This window comes from Syngnathus floridae, chromosome 14 (genome assembly GCF_059516105.1).
Source record: "Syngnathus floridae isolate MCC-2025c chromosome 14, RoL_Sflo_1.0, whole genome shotgun sequence".
Lineage (NCBI taxonomy): Eukaryota > Metazoa > Chordata > Actinopteri > Syngnathiformes > Syngnathidae > Syngnathus > Syngnathus floridae.
Window position 1 is genome coordinate 6390349 of NC_142426.1, and position 20313 is coordinate 6410661.

Sequence of the window (20313 nt, forward strand, 5' to 3'; positions counted from 1 at the left end):
GTGAACAGTGTCATGACAATTGTTGATGTTGTTTGTAATATTTGAGAGACACTTTGTGAGAATCTTGTTTATTATCCAAATGGTTCTCATGGAGCGTAACAAAAAAAAAAAACAAGAACATGTACAGCCAGCATCAGAAAAGATGAAGAGAATCATTGCACAAAGACATCAAAATACATGTACAGCAAAGAAGGCACTTGCGTGTGTGTGTGTGTGTGTCTCTCTCTTTGGATGGCCCGCTGACGTGTGGCAGAATCTCTGGACTTTTAGGAAAGCTTGCAACCATGGCGATGCACTCTTCAAGTCCCAAAAGCAGATTTTAACCAACGTGTGTGCTGCCACTTGTTGAAAAGGCCTTTGTGTTCTTTGTGGACCGACAAAGTTTGAGAAGTTCTTCTAGCTAACACCACTAGCATGTCACCATGGAGCAGCAAGTGCTTTATTGACATTACCATAGCAAGTTCAAATGGATCCAACTCTTCGTTTCAAAAGACCACAGTGGTTGTTTTTGTTGAGTTTTTTTTCATCAGGCATTTGCGTGGTAAGTCAGACAATCAGAACACTCGAGACAACCTTGAAATGTTCAAGACGGGGTTATTTACATGTTTTTTTTCTTTACATTCTTTTCAAAGTCTTTTAGACTATGAAAACTCGCTTGAGTGCTTATCATAAAGTTCCAAAATGACGGTAAATAAAATATTTTCTCCGAAGCGAGGTCCCCTACTGGTCCCTCTTCCAAATCTCATCCTGTCCCGCTTTTGGAAGTCATGTTTGGTCCAGCCAAGAAAGTTGAGCGCCAAGAGGACCAACCGCACCGTTGGCAAGTGGATAGGATGGGAGCGGTTCTCGGGGCTCACCGGACGCCGCAATGGCCACCGAGCGACTGACAGTTGCTGTAGCGCTTCTGCACCATCATGCCGACGTACGCCTTCATCAGCTTGGCGATGGCCATCACCTAGACAACAGTGAGGGTAAAGTGACTAAATATCAAGTTGTACTTAATTTTGTTGCTTGGTCGTTTGTTGATCGGTTAGTTGATGGCTGGGTTGGTTGCTTGGTGCTTAGGGCCACTAATAAGAACCGCTCGTGTCACCCGACGCGACAAACGGATTGTTTTTCCCCCCCCCCGCCTTACCGTTTGGGTCTCAAAGACGAGTTCTCGTCCATCCACAGCGATCTTGTAGGTGTTGGAGAGCGGCGCCCCAAAGGACAGGATGCGCTCGTAAGGGAAAACCTCTAGAGGGCGCGGTTCACCCCGCTTGTACACAGAGACAGCTTCGCGGCTCACGCCCAGCCACAGCTCCAGCGGGAAAGTGCCGTCACCGCACTGGCGGACAAAACATTCCAACACAGTCAAGCCGCGAGCTACGAGCTCATTAGCAAACTTTGCCGCTATGGTTGAACATTTAAAAGGTAGAACAAAAAAAAAACAATGTTCCATTCACCTCCACGTTGAAGAGCGTGGATCCGTAGCCGGGCCAGTCGCGGACCAGCGCCATGTACTTGCGCATGGCCTGCTCCCGCGTGACGCCGCGCAGCTTGCTCCACTTCTCCAGCATGCCGGTCCGGATGGCCTCCGCCTCCTCCCTCAGCCAGGCCTCTAGCCCGTTGTCGGAGTCCGAGCGGCGCCGGCCGAGCGAGCCACCGCGCAGGCTGCGCCTCAGCGTTCCCTCTAGGAAGCTAGCACGCTTGCGCTCCGACGTCCCTGAGCGCTCGACCCCCGGAGCAAAGCTCCGTGCTGAGTTCTGCACGCGGGTCCGCAGGCGAGCCATGGGGAACACCTGCGAGGTGTCCGGCACGTGAGCCCCGGGGCTTTGGTCCCCCAGAAGGTACTGAAGCCGCAACGCCGACAGGAACTGCAGAGTCTCCTCGGGGGCCGGATACTGACCGCGGATCACCGCTTCGTGAGCCTGCACATACAAAGGCATCCTTCACCGCTTTTGCTACACCAAACACGCTTGGTGGTCCTCCTGATGTAGTTTTTGGCATTTCCGAATGCAAGCGCTTGCACTTGCAAATGATCATATTTTGCCAATTAAAATGGCCTGGTGTTGATACGGTCAATCAATCGATCAGTGGTGGCGCAAGACCAGTGTGGTGTGCTGGTGGTCACCTGTTCAAACATGAAGGCAAACTCCACGCTGTCTTTGGGAACGTTGTCCACGTCCAGGAAGCAGTAGAGTTTGAAGTACAACTTCCAGCCTGCACCGCCCTCATCTGGACTGAAGGACAATCTGCAGTGTCCACACACACACGTTTTTATGACTGCTGAACGACAACAAAGCACAATCGCAGCGCTGACCTTTCAAACTTGGCGAGGACGTCGGCGACCACGGCACGGCTCTCAATGGCTTTCTCCACCGTGTCGTTGTGCTCGAAGAGCGCAAACATGTTCCTGCTGTCCTCCATGACCAGACCGCGCAGCAGCTTCTCCACCACCTTGCATGGACACGTCACATACACACGCACGGTCACCTGCGATAGTTTCACAAGGTCCTTCACGAGGACCTCGTTACCATGGAAACCACCCAATTCAATCAACGATTATTTTAGCTTCAATCCAGGTTACGGTTTTAGTTTGTAGGCGCCGACAATGAGGTGTTGACCACAGCAGAGCGTCTCACCTCGCCGGCGGTGGTGTGCGAGTTGATGGTGATCTTGCAGCAACCTCCGCCGTGACAATGCACAGTGGTGTTCATGTCCCGTCGCGCCACCACGGCCCGAATCTCTTCCAGCGAGGGGACGTTCTCCCGCCCGCGTGTCTTCTTCAGCGCATCCAGCGCAAAAGCGGCATAGCGCTCAATCTCTGTGCCAGGGAACGCCTCGCGAGACCTGCGGTGGCGGGAGCAACATGGGGGCAAAATGTGACACAGTAGAAAATGAGAAAAAAAAAGGTGACATTGGAAAAGTGAATTTTGGAAAATTGAGTAGATAAGTGAAAAATGCGGAAGAACCGACGCTGAAGAACTGACGGCGGCACTACCTCTTGAGGTGCAGGCGGACGTAGGCGAGGACGCTCCTGCCGGGCAGGAAGGCGCAGGCGGCGCACGCCAGCGTCTTCCAGCGGGCAAGGTTGGCGGGGCCATGGGGCCCGGGTGGGCGTGCCGTCTGCTTGACCAGCTGGCAGTAGAGCTCGTCGCGGAGGGCACGCGGCTCCCGGCACGCCCGCAGGAGCGCCCCGATGCCCGGCGCCGGATCGGCTGCGCCCTCCAGCTGCCGCAGGCGAGCAAAGGCCGCCAGCGCCTCCTCCTGTAGGCTGCCGCACGTCCTTGGGCCTGAAGGAGTGAAAGCGCCAGGTGAGCACGAAGCCTCCCGTCGCTGGACGGACGGAAAGAGGCACGCACCAGAGGCCTGGTGCACGTCTCCGTAGGGCAGCGGTAGAAGCGGTGAGTGTAGCGGGTGCTGGCTGTAGCGCAGGATGGGGTTCCTCCTATAGATCTGCTCCACCACCTCAAGGTTCAGGCTATTCTCCTACGCACACGGAACCAAGCACAGTTCGTTTTCTTGCACGAGACAGGCGGGCGTTCCTCTGCCAGTTAGCTACCTTGATTTGCAGCATGAGCTGCTGCGTGGGCGTGTCGATGGGCGCCTTGGCGTCGATGACGTTCTGGACGGCCGCGGCCCAGCGGATGGCCTCGTTGAGGAGTTTGCAGTAGAGACGGTACGAATGCTTGCGGCCGTGGACGACAACGTTCCAGTAGCCTGCGAGCGACAGACGTCAGAAGGGCGGCGGTCACACACGGGGGAAGGGCGGACGGTTTGGCGGCCCACCGGTATCCTTGAAGACTCTGTCGTCGGGCGGCACCACCGAGCACAAACTGTTGAGCACCAGCGTGCCCAACTTGAGGGCGCCGCGCTCCGAGCTCTTGTAGTAGTCCAGGGAGTTGTGGGTTAGCAGGAACCAGCGCTTCTTCAGCTTGAGCGAGGCTTTGCCACCCACAGCCACGCCCACCACGCTGCTCTTCATCTCCTTGTGCAGCCAACCTGACACGCACAAAATTGTCAAATCACAACTTTTTGCCAGTCTTCAAGACTTTTTTTTTTTAACCTCGTATGATGAACTCCTGCCCGTCCACGCGGGCGTCACCCTTGGCACGCTGCAACAGCGTGATCCAGTGGTGCATCTCCTCTGGCGTGTCGGCGTTGCAATGGAGGACCCGGTTGGCTGTGATGATGACGAAGGAGTTGGGCCTAGGGGGTTGGGGGGGGTGATGTGAGTGCCCGACTCTGGGAAACGGCACGCTAACGGCGTCCTCACCTCTCTGGATTGTCAGCTGCGCACGCCGAGTCAATGGTGCCCACGTCCAGCGTACCCTGAAGGACCGGAAGTGTTTGAAGACCATGGATCACACTGCCGGACCACCGCTTGTGGCTTTTGCCTGCCTCGCTCAACTCACCACGGCGTTCTGCGGGTTGGCCTGCTCGTCATGCATCTCGCCGATTTCCTGCTCAGTGGAGCCGTGGACCTGACTCAGCACGCTGAACCACTGGCTGCAACAGGCGACGGCGTCAACACATCGGCGCCAATATCACGATAGTCAAGCGAGAACCCGAAACCCCCTGACCTGGCGTCCTCGGCAGTCTCCGCCACCAAGTGGTACGTTCTCTCCGTCGTGATGATATCGATGCCGTTTTCCTTGTCGGCGTTGTCGATCACCTCTCTGCAACGACACACGTTCGACTGTTAGTGACGAGTCACAAACGACAAAAGCAGCCATGGGGTTCCTCGTGCTTGAGCAAAGCTCCAGCTGCAAGAAACCCAAGAGCCACAGTTCGTCTCGGCTATTTTGCTATGTACTCACTTGGCGGTGCGAATGTCCAACACCCCCTTGAGCTTGTCCTCGCCGTCGTTTTCAAAGTACATGAGCTTGCTGTGCCGGAGCACGAACCAGCGTCGCTTCCAGTTTCGGCGTGACAGCGTGGACGATCCTCCGCCTTTCTTGTGCAGCCAGCCTTGCTTCAGCGCCTCCTGCTTGGCGCGGAACCACAGGAAGGTCTCGTCCTTCAGCACGCACCAGCGCCGCTTCCACATGTTCATCAGGCCGCCTGCGGGGAACGCCAGGGAAACCTGAGCCCAGGCCTGCTCACCTTCACGTGCGTTCGTCTCGAGACACGGACGTACCTTTGATGTGCAGGAAGCTGTGGAAGTAGGGCAGCGTGACGCAGCTGTAGACGGAGTCTCGGCGATACGACAGCTCGTCGTCCGTGTCCAATCTGTCAAAGTCGTCCTCGCTGTCCTCAAACTGACATGTCGGAAAAAACAAAAAGACAATCTTGAGAAGGAAGCCTCTTGTTTGTGACGCGGATATTAAGGAAGTGGCATTTGTGAGCGTGCCGTACCGAGGACTGCGCTTCTTCCGAGCCGAAACGGTAAGCTCCGGAGCTGTTGTATGTTCCAGAGGAGCGACAGCCATCGGGCGACCACCGCTCATCGTTAGCATTAGAGAGTGCTGCCATGCTGCCGCCGGACGCGACGGCGCTCTCGTCGTCCCGATCGTAATCCGAGTCCTCGTCCGGCGGGATGAGCTCGCACGGCGGCTCCAGTAGGAGCACAGCGGCGGGTGGCGGCGGGACCACGCCGTCGTTGGCGTACGGGTCCTCCTCGGAGGAATCATCGCTGGTTCGGATTCCGCTGGTGCGCTGGCCGTCCGAGTGTCCGTGTTCACTGGGGTTGGGCGAGTCCTTAACCGCCTCATCGTCCGCCCCGAAGCCTTCGTCCACATCCTCCTCCTCGCGGTCCGCTCGCCGCCACCCATCCTCCTTTTCTTGGTCGCCGTCCACTCCCAGCGAGCTCTCAATGTTCCTGACGCACTCGTCGATCTCGTCAAAGTTGAGCGAGCGAAGGAAGTGCTGTGCCGCCTCGCAGGCCTCATCCTCCAAGTGCTTGAGCTCCTGGTCACGGAGCAGTTGGAGGCGGAGCAGCGATGCCTCCGTCAGGGACAGCTCCTGGCGTTCCTTCTTCATCTGCAGGGACTGGATCTCCCGCTCCAGTCGCAGGATCTCCTCCACCTGGGAGGCCTCCTGAGGACGAAGGGCTTTGTCATCCTCCTCCGAAAATAGATCCAATGTCTGAGAAGACTCGTCCAAGGTCTTCTTCAAAGTGTCAGGTGAGTGGTGTTTGTGGGCCAGCTGAGGCTCAACCGCCAGTTGTTGAGCTAGACACTGCTCCTCCCGCCTCCTGAATGCCTGAAGATTACCAACGAGAAAGATGTGGCAGATGACGTCAAAATGTCCATAACAAAGCATCTCAAACTCATTCTGCTACCTCTTGAGCGAGCTGTTCCTCCTCCAGCCGCTGTCTCTCTCTGCCAACACAAACCACAAAGCACGATCTGTCACGGCACTTTTGTGTTAATTGTTTGGATGAGCAACGCCGAGCAGCTGAGCGACCTTTCCTCTTGCTCCTCTTGCTCCCGCTTCCTCGCCTGACTCTCGTCCAGCATGCGTCTCACCAGGCGTCTGGCCATGTGACCTCGCAGGCGCGTCTGCAGCGTGAGCGCTGCCCAGCGCAGCAGCAGGAACTTCCTGCGCCAGTAGAAGGCGCGGTAGTTCTTCTGGATGAGCAGGACGCAGCGCACCAACCGACGGTACCGCTTCCTACGCACAGACCCAAACGTCTCAAATGTGACGACAATGGTTTGCGCGGATTTCCATTCCACTTCTACCTACCTGACCACGTAGCCAGCCACGTGCGCCCGGATGATCACAGCGGCTCGCAGCACCACCACCTCACGCTGCTTCTCCAGACGGTGCTCCAGGCCTTCCCTGAGGAACACCTGAGTACAAAAACAACCATTCACGTCACAGCACACAAAAAAAAATCAACGCGGCTCACCTTGGTCTTGCCCATCTGCCAGTCGGTGGCACTGCTGTCGTAGCGCTGAAGCAGCTCAGCACAGCGCCCCCTGGCGTCTGCTGCTGTCAGCCCATCCCGCATCAGAACTTGGTATCTGAGGAAGGACACAAGTCAGTGGGCGGTGCCCTCGTGGGTACCCCTGGAGACCACCCACCTGCAGCAGAACTCCTGGAAAGGTCGCCGCACGGGAAAGCCGGCACGTCGGATCTTCACCGTCTCCAGCATGCCCGAATATCTCAGCTGGTTGAGAACCACCGCTGTGTCAAAGTGCTCAGGCATCTGTGGCGGCATCAAACCAGGCTGATTATTTGTAGCATTTGTTTCCACACAATTCTCAACAAAAATCAAAATATTCACCCAAAACGACCTGTCAGCTGCTATTTCAGCAGCTTTGCTTTGCTGACTCTTTTGGAAAATGGCCAAAATGCCTTAAGGATTTGCACGCAATGGCCAAAAGAGGAACACGAGGCAGCTGAAAGTGGAGCCACACAAGACAACATTTCTGCTCGCTTCCTATCGTTTGAATTGATGGCGTTCAAACGTGCGTCACATCACATTTCGTGGTGGCATGGAGAAGAGAGGGCGCCACTTTGGTGTGCTCTCCCGTCAGGCTCAGTGGGCGCAGGAGGGTGCCGGGGGTCTCCCGATGAGAGACGGCTTTGATTAGGACAGAACTACCCCTTCAATGTCAGCCTTTAAGAAGCACGGGCTCATTAACGCAAAGCTCATTTGCATACGACATCTGCACAAAGGCGGGCGCTGTCCGTAAAATGCGCACCCTCACGTCTTCCTTGGTCTTACCCGAGACACTTGGAGAAGCACTTTGAACAGGGATTGCTCACAAAAAGCGCCATTGTTACAAAAATCAGCCCCCCTCTCCAAAATTCTGGCATCATTCATTCTTTTTAATCATGATAAAAATTCATGAGAAACAAAATCATGGCCACAAGACTGAATCTGATTTTAATATTTGATTGTCTGTGAAATGGAGTCAATCACACAACAACTTGTTGCTGTTCCTATTAAATTGACATGCAAAGTAAGGCAGCTTTTTTCCAAGATGGAAAAAAAAAGATGGACTGCATCTTAAGTTGGAGAAAGAGCCCAAAAGCAGCACAAAATAAAAACAACTACAGCCTTTTAAAACCAACTGTGAAATCTCATCAAGAACCACATGAAGTCAACAAATAATTTTAGTTCCCAAAAAGTTGACAGATGACCCGACAATCACATTCTTTGACAACTGTTGTTAGGATTGATAGCAACAATTTGCTCCAGACTCAAGTACCATGTATCCGTAGCCGCACGCCGCCAAGTTAGCAGCGACTGAGAAACCATTTGCAGTCTCGTGTGTCATTGCTGGCTTCAAGAAAAACACCGACATGCAAGAGCGCCATTCAAAGTGCACACGCGCGCATACACACGTCTAAGGCACGCACGCACGCGGCATCCCGCCTCACCCTGCATCCTGGAGCGCCAGCCGGCCACAAAAACTTCCCAAGGGAGACACACGACTCGGCCTGGTCGCGGTTTGCTGGCTCAAGCTAACAAAGGCTTTGAAACGTTCCTTCCGTGTGGATATGGGAGGGCCGTGGTTGCCGAGGCGACCTGTCTCCCGCCGAGGCTCATTTGCGCCAGGCGCTTGTCGGGCTTGACGTGTGTGTGTGTGTGTGTGCATTCAAAGCGGGCCGGGGGAGGGGAGGGGCAAGGGCTAGCGTGAGCTCAACACAAAACCATTCATCTGACTTGAAGGCCCTGTTCTTGGAAACAAGACATCTGTCCGTACATCCATTATTTTTTTGTAACTTCCCCCCGTGACAACCAATGGTCAGCTCACGTGACGGCTTTAACTGAGATCAACAAATAAGTGTGCCAAGGGTGTGATAGAGAACAAGATGCCAAGTCAGCAGGACAACAGAGCGGCCCAGTGGGTCGTCACGGCAACTAAGCCCAAGGTCTGGCGTACGTGTGTGCCCACTCACCTTGTGCGTGTTTGGTTTGATGCAACGGATGAAGAACGGGTCGGAGGCGCTGAGCGTTGCCATCAGGGAGTGCAGTGAGTCCTGAAACGCAAAACACGCAGGCCTGTGTTAAATGACTTCTCAAAGTGCTCCTGAGCCTTTTGTTAGAGACTCAAAGTGAAAAACCAAATGAGTGGGTGGGCTTCCCCTCAACAGCATCAAATCAAAGAGGACGTCGCCACCTTGTGGCCGCCGGTGCAATTACACCCAAAAAAAAAAGACGAGGACCGGACCTTGAAGTGTGAGCTGACGGTGGGTCGGCGGTGCTTGCAGCTGCTCTTCAGCGTGTCCCGGTTGTTGCGACTCAGCACGTGCTCAAAAAGGTCGTAGACAAAATCCAACCTGAGCCAAGAAGATAGATACTTTATTGATCCCCGTCAGATGACAACATTTCACACTTGAAGGCAACATTGGGGAGGAAGAGAAGGCCGGCGCGGCGGAGCGCACCTGCTGTCACGCAGCAGATGGAGGACGTCGTCTCGGAAGGTGTCTCTGTTCTTCTCCAGCGTGCCCCTCACGTCGTACACCACCTGCGGCAGCGGCGCTCATTAGCGCCTGGGCTCAACACAAGCGCATCGGCGCCAACTCACCTCTCCGGCATAATGGCGAACTCCAAAGTAGTGAACGGCCACGCGAGGCTTCACGTAAAAGGCATTTTTCTGGAAGGCAAAGCACACGCACGGCAAACTCTTTGAGGAAGCCCAACGTGTGGCACAGGTGAGCACGTTGGGCGGCGCCTTTGTACCGAGTGCTGACTGTGCAGTTTCTCCAGCAGCGTGTCATCCGTGGCTTTGGGGAAGTGACTCTCCTCGTTGATTAGAGCCAGGAGGCCCAGTTTCTGCGTGAAGCACACACGTCAGTCCGACCCGGCCCGGCCTACAGAACCAGAAGCGCTGCCTCACCTTCTCAATCAAGTCCAAACACTCGCCGTTGTCTGTCCAGTCGATGTTGGCCCACACCAGACCTTCCCTGCGGAAGGTCGAGGCGTCATCCACATTTGGATTTCATTTCAATTTGACTTTGTTCAATTTTCAAACTAGCGGCCTGAGAGTCTTCCAAAAACCGAGATGTCCTTTCGGTTAGTTTTCATTTTGGTGACTTTTTGTTGGCCTTACTTGTTGTACTCGAGTTGCTCCAGGGAGAAAATGTGCTTGTTGAAATATTCCTGCAGCTTCTCGTTGGCGTAGTTGATGTTGAACTGCTCAAAGTGGTTGACCTGAAACGGAAGGCGCGTCAACAACAATGTCCACGACGTTCCTCAATGCTCTGCAAACTCAGAGGGGTGGAACAAAAGCACAGAGCGAGCGCCTCCTCGTTTCCGGGTGGTCCGTTTCCCGTACCTCAAAGTTTTCAAATCCAAAGATGTCCAGGATGCTGATGGACTTGAAGTCGTCTTTCCCTCGGATGCGATCGTTGAGTTTGCGGACGATCCAGTTGAAGCATTGCGAATAAAGTGCCATGGCCATGGAGTCTCGTGAGTCCACTGCCTGCGCCAGAAAAAAAAAAGAAGAAGGCTCCACCGTTCAAGCCAGTCATCGGGTCACCGTGTGGCAGGGAGCCAACAAAAATGGTTCACAGCCGACGGAATCAAAGACGAAGGCTCCGGTTGGCGCGCTGACCTGCTCCACGGTGAGCGGGGTTGAGATCTCCTCCCCCCGGAGGATCATGGACCTGTGTGTGAGAACCTCGGCCAGCTGATCCGGGTTCAGGCCCAGGAGCTCCGCCGTCTGACTCAGGGCTGCCGATCAAACGTGAACGGCCAGTCGTGGCTTTGCGAGCAGGAGGGGGAGGGGAGGGGGGGGGGAGGCACCCACCGGACTTGGAGGCGATCTGGGCCCCTCCGGCCGTTACAAAGTGGATGTTGCCGGCGTGCAGGATCCCTGCCAGGAGTCGCAGGATCTCGCAGATGTTGCCCTCGGTGAAGTGCATGGTCCGCATGGCGTTCTGATAAAGACACAAGCGCAAAGCAGGGGAGGCGGGAATCAACAGCGTTCCACTTTGAGTCATGTGAACGAAATGAATTTTTCAAACATCTGAGAGGCAAACGAGTGGTGGTGCCGTGTAACTCACCAGAACCTCTTGAAAAGTGCCTCTGTCATCAGCGCCGTTGTCTGGGGGGCTGCCTGAGTGGGTCAAGTAGTGATACGCGCAAGACGGGCTCAGATCCAAACGCTCTGCAAACAACACAAAGGGGACTTGACTCGATTCTGCCAACGAGCAATGCGGGCGCGAGTCGACTGACCCATTTGCTGTTGGTCGGCCCCTGCGAGCAGAGCATAGAAGATGTGATAGTTCCTCTCGCCCACGTTCTGTCGGACTACCCGGTTCTGCGGCAGAGAATAGAAGAACGTCCCGCTTAAACTCAATGCTCTTTCCCGATTCGCTTGACAAAAAAAAAATGACTTGGCTTGAACAGAGCAAAGAAGTGTCACCTTCTCCAGGAGGTCTGACGTCAAAAGGTGTTTCAGTCAAGGTTCACAAAAAGTCAGCCTACGTCCAAATAAAACTGACAAACATTAGTTGAAACTAAATTGGAGAGTCGTTTGGTTAGCATTAGCAATGATTAGATTTAGCTTCCTATTCTGCGAGCGAAGAATGAGGATACAGTCGACGATGCGTCCTCCCTGGATGCTTCCCTTTTGGTTGAAATGCAGCTGGACGAACTTCCCGAAGCGGCTGGAGTTGTTGTTGTAGAGCGTCCGCGCGTTGCCGAAGGCCTCCATGATGGGCCTGCCGGCGACAAAAAGGTCACACTTGTACTTTGTTCACGTCATCAAGGAAACGAATAGTCTCCAGAACAATTGTAAGAGTCACCCGCTCTCCAGCAGCGCCTCCTCCACACGCGAACTCCTCTCCTTGGACGACACCTCCAGGGAATGCTGGCTCATGGCCGACAAGAACTTGAGAATCAGTTTAGTGCTTTCAGTCTTCCCGGCGCCACTCTCGCCACTAAAGAAAAACAAACACCAAGCGACGCAATCATCAATCACGCCAAATTGTTGCACACGTCCGTGACAATTTCAGTTTCCCTCTTGGCATCCATCCATATCTGTCTGTCTTTAGAGCAGAACAAAAAGTCAACGACGCAGTATTCTTTTGTCCACTAGGTGGAGACAAAGAAAACGGAGAACGTCCTACCAAAGCCAAATGAGATCAATTCTTAAAAAAATTGAAGTCAAAAGCAAAGCAAAACACACTCAAATAAAACCACAACAAAGTAAACCAGATGAAACAAAACATGTTGAAAAGTGAATTCAAACAAAATGAGTAAACTTGAGTAAACTCAAGTCAACTAAAAGTGAACAACACCAAATTCAAAAAGTTACCAAAAATGAAAACCCCTCCAAAATAAATTCAACTAAGCAACTGTGCAACCTAAAAAGAAAAAACAAATGAAAAGTAGGAAAAAAAAATACTGCCAGGGGGGTGAAAGTAAAAGGTCAGCGCACAAGGCGCACACGTGACGTGATGCTTCGTTTGCTCAGCCAAGCGCAGTCGCCGCGGAAACCAAACGCTCAATGACATTTCCACCACAAAAGCAACACGAAACGTTTTCAGGTTTCGTGCGCATGACGTCAAGTCAACAAGAATGAGCGAAGCTGCTTTGCACATGGAGACGGACGGTGGCCTTTGGGTCAAAGTGAGGTCACCAGAGGATGCCGCAAGATAAGCAATCTTGATAAAACCTCGGTTCCCACCTGATGAGCACGCACTGGCTGCGTGGCCTCCGCCACAGCGCGCGGTAACACTCATTGGCCACGGCGAAGATGTGCGGCGGCATCTGGCCCAGATGATGACGGGCGTACAGCTCCACCGCGCTGCGCTCGTACAAGCCGGCCAGCGGCTGGTACGGATTCACCGCCGCCAGGATCGACCCGATGTACGTCTGTTGGATGACACAGAGGCAACACTTTGTTTTTCAAAATTGTGTCTGGATTAAAAGGCGTCTTATTATCAGAACCCAGTTGAAATGTCATTTTGTCCCTTTATTGAAAAAGAAATGGGACTTTAAAACCGAATGTTCCGGAATGTTTTGCTTGCTGTGGCGAAAAAAAGAAAAAAAAAAAAACTCCTCGGGGCACAAAAAAAGGCAAGCGCTCCACTTAAGTTGAAGAATTGCAACCATTTGGACTCAATTAGTTCCCGCCAGGCCTCCTCCCCCTTCGCCCGGCAACAATTTCCACGACGATGCCCCGGCCGCGAGCTAATTGGCTGTGACTTTCATCACGAGCCCCCCCCCCCCGTTGGTTAACGCCATTAAACGCGGCCTCTCGCCTTCTCTGGATGACGATGGCGAGCGGTGGTGGTCAATCAATAGTTTGCATAATGGCTCGGCGTTCTCATGAAACCGATGACACGAGCCGCAACATTGCAACATTCAAATTTAGCATTAGCTACAACGTGTTAGCCCCACGCTAAACAGAATTTTGAGCCATTCCAATTCTTTGCAGCTCAGTTCAGTCAGAGCCCAAATTTGCCAAAAGCGAGACGAGCAACCGTGCGAGCAAAACGAGGAGCAGATGTGAAAGAATTTGGAGAAAGGACAAAGCGACGCTGGTTTGAGTGACGGCAGGAAATGTAGGCGGGACGCCGCCAACTAGTGGCACTCGCTCAGCTCGTGTGTTAGCTACACTGTGATTAGATTTTGGAACATTCACACGCCATCCCCCACCCCTCCCCCATCTTAAAACTCTCCTGGCGTGCATGTGAAAACAAACATTTGTCTTTTGCTTTTACTGCTGAACCTTTTTTTTTCTACGTACAACGAGATTTCTTTGGTTGGGAACGAAAGCAACATTTTCTGTGCGGATGTCCTGCTTTCCTAAGATGTCAACGAAAAGATGAAGGATCTTCTGGAATCACGCCAGCAGGATCCTGACTGACAGAAAAGGGGCCTAGGGGTCAACTGGTGTGTTGCCGTTTTTGTGCGCGTTGTGCGATTGGAGCCAGCTGCGCACTGGGGGGAGGGCTCACATGAGGATTCCAGTCATTCCAGTTCACACATATTCTGGACTCCACATTCCCAGTTCAGGGGAGGTTCTGATGAAGACATCTTGAGCCTTCACGACACGTTCAAAAGGGGAAAGAAAGGCTGACAAGCGGGAAGGCGTCCGACCAGCAAACTCACGTAGATGCGCCTTTGGCGGTAGCGCAGGAACAGGTTGTGCATGATGGCGCCGTCGTGCAGATCCTCCAGCATCGCCATGTCCTCCACGCCCTCGTCGCCGCCCTCGTCCTCGGCGCCGGGGGCGGGCTGAAGCTCATCGCATGTTGGCGCATTGCGCTTGTACGCCTGAAACGTGAGAAATTCAAAGTCACATTTCAGATGAGCTCGTTTGTTTTATCTTGGCGTGCGCATTCCGCGACATCGGCTCATTCTCGTCGCGACGTCAAGCTCGGCCTTGCCGAGTCAACAAAGGTTTGAGAGGAGAAGGCCAAGTGCCAGCCTGAAAAGAAGAACACACACTTTTTGTCGAGGCCAATGCGGTGGCACAAAACAAAGTAGCAAGTTTCTTGACATACGTATGGTAGCCCCTCCTATAAAGAACCCAAACAACAGCCATTACTTAAGTTGGCACCAAAGCACTAATTTGGTCCAAATCCAACCCACATGGTTGCCTCAAGATGGTACCAAAGCACTATGTTTGTCTTGACAGGTCACATCAGTTGTCTCTCACATACACACAGCTGGATGAGCCAGTGTGACTAAAGAGTTTTTGGTGACTCGGTCTTGAAGAAAGAGCCCAGTGTCCCGGGAGGCCACCACTGATATGCGCAACTTGCACATTGCTCACATTCCCGTTCGAGTGTTGCTCCAGGGGCAAACTTTTAGCATGGCAGACACAAAAAAGGTTAAATAAGATCAGCGTCTCAGGAAACGATGAGACCAAAAGATTTTAAGGAAATGACAAAAGCACAACAGCTACTTGGTCACACAAAAACAGAGCCGCTCAAGAAGGGGAGGGATCGGTAGGGGTGGGCCTCCAGGGGTCTCGGCCTTCCCGTGGCACACTTTTCACTTGTCCTCCTTCATTGTCTGCAGCGTGTGCCCACCCCTCCTCCCCCAGCAGCGACACACTTTCTTCCCTCTTAAAGTCACGCCTGCAAACTCACAACATGCAGCGTGTATAATCAGCATTGGCAAGCTAAAGTTGGCAAAAGTTTGTTAACTCCCAAGTTGCAACGTCGTTGCGTTTTCTGAGTGTGTCAGCACTTTTATCAGCCTGGAAAATTCACATTGTTTGAATTCGCCACACCGATCATACACACAAGCAAACACACACGCACGCAGACACACTCGAGCGTGACCGATGATTAAACATGGCCGTAAAACGTTAATCATTAAACTGAGCCATGTTACTACGTCATACGTCTTCCGAGATGGCGGCAGAGGCTGGTCAGGATTTCGGACATGAAAAATAAAATACTTTTGTCAAAAAAGAAGGAAGGGATATATTTGCAGCAGCCTTCCAGCTTAGCCAAAAATCAAGTGGGAAGATTGTCTCGCGGCGGCAGACAACAAACGACAAGCGGGTGATAAAACGCTTCCTGTTGGCGGCGGCGACGCAGGCCAACAAAAGTGCCCTTGTGAGCGGGAAGCCCAGAAGCGGGAGAAGGGCCCAGCTGCTTGTCACGCCGTCGCACCAGCAAAAAAGCAAAAATCACACTCTTGCAAAAAAAAAAACAACCCTCGAGATCCAGAAGACAGTCTGAGTCAACGATAGAAAATGTCTCCCAAGATGCTTGTGGTTTGTTTTCTTAGATACTTGTATTAACTGGTCGGCCGCATTCATAATTAATCAGGGTCAGATGTTAAGAATCTAAACAGCTCCTGTGTAAGTTAATTATTAACAAAGCAGGGTTCAAAGTTCAGCTCGTTGATCAGGGACCATCACACCGTTGCCAAGGTGACACGAGGGCAACCGATTTAACAGGAGCCTTGCAGGCATCGTGAAGGGCGACACTTTCCCAAGATACCCTGCTGAGCGTTGTGTAGTTGTGTGTCTCTACGTGCGTGTATATGCACGTTTGAATATACATGTGTGAGTCAAGCTTGCAGGCCCGCGTTCTCTTTGGCCGCTTGTTGAAAGCTAAGCTCACTCAAGGAAGAAGCTGTCCTCGTCCCGTTTCAGGACCACCGCATGAAACAACAAAGGCAGGAAGTCGCCAAGTTGGACGACCAACAGACGAATCCCGCGCAGTCAAGAAAAGTTGCCGGCATCAAAAGAATGTTTGGAGTTAAATGGACTTTTCCGGCCCACTTCCCCGCTGTGTCTCGCAGTATTTTTAGCCCAAAGGCAGCCGAGGTGAACCCCGGACCGTCGTCGGCCATCTGAACTCAGAAGCGTGCTAGCTAAGCGACGCAAACCCGAAGCGGCTCGAAACCTGTCAGAGCCAACTCCGGGCCCCCAAGCCTGACCTCATCCTGCCCAAAAGGGTTTGATTGTTTTTAAAACCCTATGATGCTTACAGGGCAACTTCCTCGTTGTCCTTTTATTCCAACATGCAAACATCAACACCCAACACAACGTTTTGTTCGTACAATGGAATGTGGAGTGTTGCGTCTGGGGGGCCAGGGTGAGTGAGCTGTGTAGTCGGAAAGAGGATCATCAGCCTTCCTGGAATGTTCACTTTTTCACTGGGGCTCAAGCAGATTTGTTTTGTGTCAAATAACATTCTGCTAGCCCGACTTAGCATCAGCTGCGACAAGCACAACCGTTTGAGCAAAAACAGACTTGACCTCCGTGTCATGCGACATTTAGCAAACAAAACACTCATTCAAGCACGTTCCTTTGACACAGATAGCTTAGCATCCATCAGCAGCTACGTGTTAATTAACGGAATGTTGCTTTTACAACTGTTAGCTTAGTCGATAGCTGGGTGCGGGCTTTAGCGCAGGGGAGTCTGTTTGGCCTTATGAAGCCCTTTGACACTCTTACTTCAACGAACATGACTTCACGTGTCCACTTGATGCACACTATTAAAAGATTCAAGGTGACTTCATCAGCATTTTTTTTAAAGTCAAAACACATCATGTCATTTGTTTTGAGTTCATGCATTGTGTTGGTTTTGTTCTTTGAACACGGTGACGTTCATGCACGGCTCATTTTGTGCACCAGTAGTAAACATTGATGTCTTGAATTTGAGAAAAAAAAAAGTTTTGACTAAAGAGGGGTTCTTCAAGAGAAGTAGAAACCCCCGACGAACACGGCAGCACCGACCCGACTGTGAGCGAAGCAGACTATGCTACGCGAACAAGCTTTTAAACTAACAACTTGACCTACTTTCTTTGCCTCACTTTTAACTCTGTTGACACAAGTGTGCGCGTGCGGGTTGCGGCCCGGCGGTTGGGACAGTTCCACCATGTGCCGTCCAGCTGCAGTTGGACTTTTTGGGAGAAGAAAATCCGAATCCAAAACGCTGTCCGCAAGATCGCCACCCCCGTGCACGCTCACACACGCACGCCATACGGAACTTTGGCAGCTAATTAGCTCTAATGGAGATTTGTTTACTTTGCTTTGGGCTCGGCTGCTGTTTTGTCTCGTCTTCCAGGAAGTGGCTATTGGGCTAGTGCCAATCTGATCAGTCGCTCGCACCACCCCCACGACCTCTGGAAACGCGTATGCACACACTTCAGCAACACACATACACACACAAAGTCACGCACAACATGACACTAAACTTTGAGCAGTCTGGTTTTGTGCTTGAGAGTTTGACGCCTCGTTACATTTGCTGATGAGCTCATCGCGCTACCTTAAGAGGGAGTTCGATATTGGGCAAATTCCCAAAGAAAGAAACAAAAATAAAAGTGGCAGTCGCCAGCGACGGCAGGCCGGCGTCGTTTTGCCGCAGCGGTTCCCGAGGGGAGGCCTCGGCCTAGGAAAACCTTCTCGCTTCGCTGAACAAAACCAAACTTCCATTTCGAGCAGCAAAAGTGGGAGGAGACAGGAAGTGGTTGACGTCGTCTGATTGGTGCGCTGGAGCGGCAACTAAGGAATTGTAAACATTCCAAATTGGCCTCAGCTGAGATTTTTTTTATTTCTGAAGCAAGACATACAAGCTTATAAACTTGAGCGCTTATTTGTCTCAAAAGTTTCGCTTTTGTGCTTTACTCTTGCTTTTCTTTGTTTAGTCCAGTTCGGAAGGCCGTACAATACTTGGAATTTGGTTCCAAAAACCGTCTCAAAAACCTTGAGTTAGCTATGGAATGAAAAATGTTGCTCAAAGTGCTCGCGTGAAGTCTGCTTTTCTTCTCTGCCTGGCCTCTTTGTTTCCACGCCGATTAGTGAAGCAGGCGGCTGATATTTGAGACCGCAGTCAAGTATTACCCTCCCAACATTTTTTTCCTCCTCTCGCTCTTGAGGGAAGCAAGACCAACGTTTGTCTCGTCACCGTCACGTGAGATTAGAAGACCCGGAGAGCAGGAAGAGGCAAAACTTTCAAAGTTTTGTTTACTGGAACTGTTCGTTACACCTAAGGACAAAAACCGGTTGGACGGCTTTGTCAAAATCGTGGCGTACAAAACAAATATTGAACAACAAGCTCAGGGTCGCTATTGACACAACATAAGACTACTCCACTCAGCTTGTCTTCTCAAGCACTCGTCTGGATCTTAACCTTCTTCTTCGAAGCTCCATTCAAACCTAAACAATGAAGCCCAAGTTGATTGGAAAAAAAAAAAAAAATGGGGTCACGGTGAGGAATCAGTTAGTTTGGGCAGACCTTCAGATTTTATTGGTCCCTTTCAACGGTTACTAATAAACCACCTGGGTGCATTCGGTGTAAAAAAAATAAAATAAAAATCTAATATTTCCAAATGATGCAATTTACAGCTGTAATTGCAATAGCATAAAACCATTTTTTTCCGCAACTGTCTTTTTTTTTGTTTGTTTCCTTCAAACTATATCAGACAATATCCTCCATTTTCTTCTCAGCGAGAGTAAGAGCAGGAAAAAAATCTCACCGGGCCATGAAAAAGCCATACACACTCAAAAGTTAGGGATGCTGCAGCGGACCGTGACCTGACCTGACTAACTTGGCTATTAGTCAAGTGACAAGTACACAGCGTTTATGAGCTCTAAGATGGATTTGCCATTTGTTTGGCTCTACCCTGACATGGACAGGCGACCCAGTCAATCCCAGGTTTGGCTTTGTGTGCCCTGACACGGACTGGCGACCAGTCCAGGGTGCTGCACAAAGTCGCGGACGTGAAATGGCAGGGAAACGTGAGACACCAGACGCTGCTGTTGCTTGGTTACCTCTTGGAAGAAGTGCTCCATGTCTGTCTCCCGCTGCTGTCTTGATCCCGGGACACAGGTCGCGCGCTCAGTCCCGCTTCCGCGCGGCCCCACTCATTCCACGTCGCTCCAATGCACGTGCAAAAAGAATGCGGTTGCAAAGGGGACAATTTAATCCTTCTCGCAATTTTTGCCGTCCTTCTGTCTTGTGCGCCCTCCCATCGACCGCGCGCGTCCTCCGGCCACGGTGCATGCGTCCCCGCGGCAGTCCAGGCAGCAGCACGCAAGTCGCCCTGACGCCGATCCGAACTTCGCAAAGTTGGCACTTTTTACTCTGTGCCGAACCAACGGACAATGAAAATCAAGTCCCGCCCCCGCTCCTCCTCCTCGTCTTGCAGCGGCCACGCGCCCCTCGGACGCCTCCTGCTGTCAAAATGAGGCGCCCGTGCACGTTTTAAACAGGTGCTATCGCGAGAGAAGGCGCCAGGTCACGTGACCTTTCGGTGCCAAAGTTAACTTCTTTTTGAATGTTTGTTAGTATTCTACATAAAAGTAAAATCAAAACTATGTTGATAAAAATGAGAAGACACAAATAAAATGAACATAATGGCAGCATCAAGAGTTTAACTTTTTTTTACGGTGATCTCTAACCAATTTGTCCGTCCATCCATGAAATTACCCCCAATGAAGGCAAAACAGGAAACGGTAGACAAACATTTCCTGTTTGGCCTTCTAACGATGGAAGATAACAACCACGGCAGTCAAGTGCGCGACTGAGTTCAGTTCGCTTGAGTCCCACCTGCTGGAATGTCGGAGGGAGGTGGGCCACTCGAGTCGGGCTCCATTTTAGGACTTCTAAAACCTGACTTGTTCTTCATGAGATGATCGGCTTTATGACACCTTCAACATTAGAGAAGACAATATAAGGAGTGACAATAAAACTACTGGTTTGCGACTCATGCAAAAATGATGTGACGATGAACATTTCAGTTCAACTGAACTGGTTGTGTCATATCAAAATTGTTCACTCGTGGGGCCATTCCGGTTTCTTGGCCACCGAAAAGCTTTTGGATGGAATTCCAATCGTGGCTCCAGTTCACTTGCGAGGTTCAAGCACAGGTTGACCTTTTTGGCCGCAAAGAGCGAGAGAAAAAATTAAGACGTTTTGTCTCTGCTACCATCTAGCGGTCACAGTAAG

The 20313-nt window shown here is 51.9% G+C and overlaps 1 protein-coding gene across 2 annotated transcripts; it reads right to left on the reverse strand.

Moving 5' to 3' along the window:
- Positions 1 to 52: 52 nt before the first annotated feature.
- On the reverse strand, positions 53 to 19463 carry myo10 (myosin X). 2 transcript variants are annotated; one of them, XM_088396392.1, is made up of 40 exons: positions 19137 to 19462; positions 14006 to 14170; positions 12576 to 12763; positions 11692 to 11826; positions 11483 to 11607; positions 11310 to 11323; positions 11120 to 11204; positions 10948 to 11051; positions 10692 to 10821; positions 10497 to 10615; positions 10218 to 10364; positions 9993 to 10093; positions 9780 to 9846; positions 9623 to 9715; positions 9468 to 9536; positions 9325 to 9407; positions 9111 to 9219; positions 8839 to 8919; positions 7011 to 7135; positions 6836 to 6950; positions 6670 to 6776; positions 6391 to 6597; positions 6266 to 6305; positions 5341 to 6186; positions 5123 to 5243; positions 4803 to 5046; positions 4566 to 4661; positions 4398 to 4491; positions 4259 to 4314; positions 4049 to 4191; positions 3772 to 3984; positions 3545 to 3702; positions 3345 to 3471; positions 2984 to 3275; positions 2625 to 2832; positions 2303 to 2439; positions 2114 to 2234; positions 1446 to 1910; positions 1136 to 1327; positions 53 to 955 (listed from the first exon to the last, which is right to left on the reverse strand). In XM_088396392.1, the coding sequence occupies exons 1-40, from the start codon at positions 19155 to 19157 to the stop codon at positions 854 to 856; spliced, it is 6045 nt and encodes a 2014-aa protein (XP_088252518.1). In that variant the 5' UTR covers positions 19158 to 19462; the 3' UTR covers positions 53 to 853. The 2 variants fall into 2 exon arrangements, with proteins under 2 accessions (XP_088252518.1, XP_088252517.1); XM_088396391.1 differs by having other exon boundaries at positions 2984 to 3471; positions 19137 to 19463.
- Positions 19464 to 20313: the final 850 nt, after the last annotated feature.

What these genes read in the sequence shown, in the direction of transcription:
- myo10 (XM_088396391.1), bottom strand. Translation starts at nt 19,157, where the DNA reads ATGGAGCACTTCTTCCAAGAG. An exon ending in CCGTCAGCTCACACTTCAAG is followed by an intron (nt 8,920 to 9,110) that starts GTCCGGTCCTCG and finishes TTTGCGTTTCAG; the next exon opens with GACTCACTGCACTCCCTGAT. An exon ending in CAAGAGGAGCAAGAGGAAAG is followed by an intron (nt 6,306 to 6,390) that starts GTCGCTCAGCTG and finishes TTGTGTTGGCAG; the next exon opens with AGAGAGACAGCGGCTGGAGG.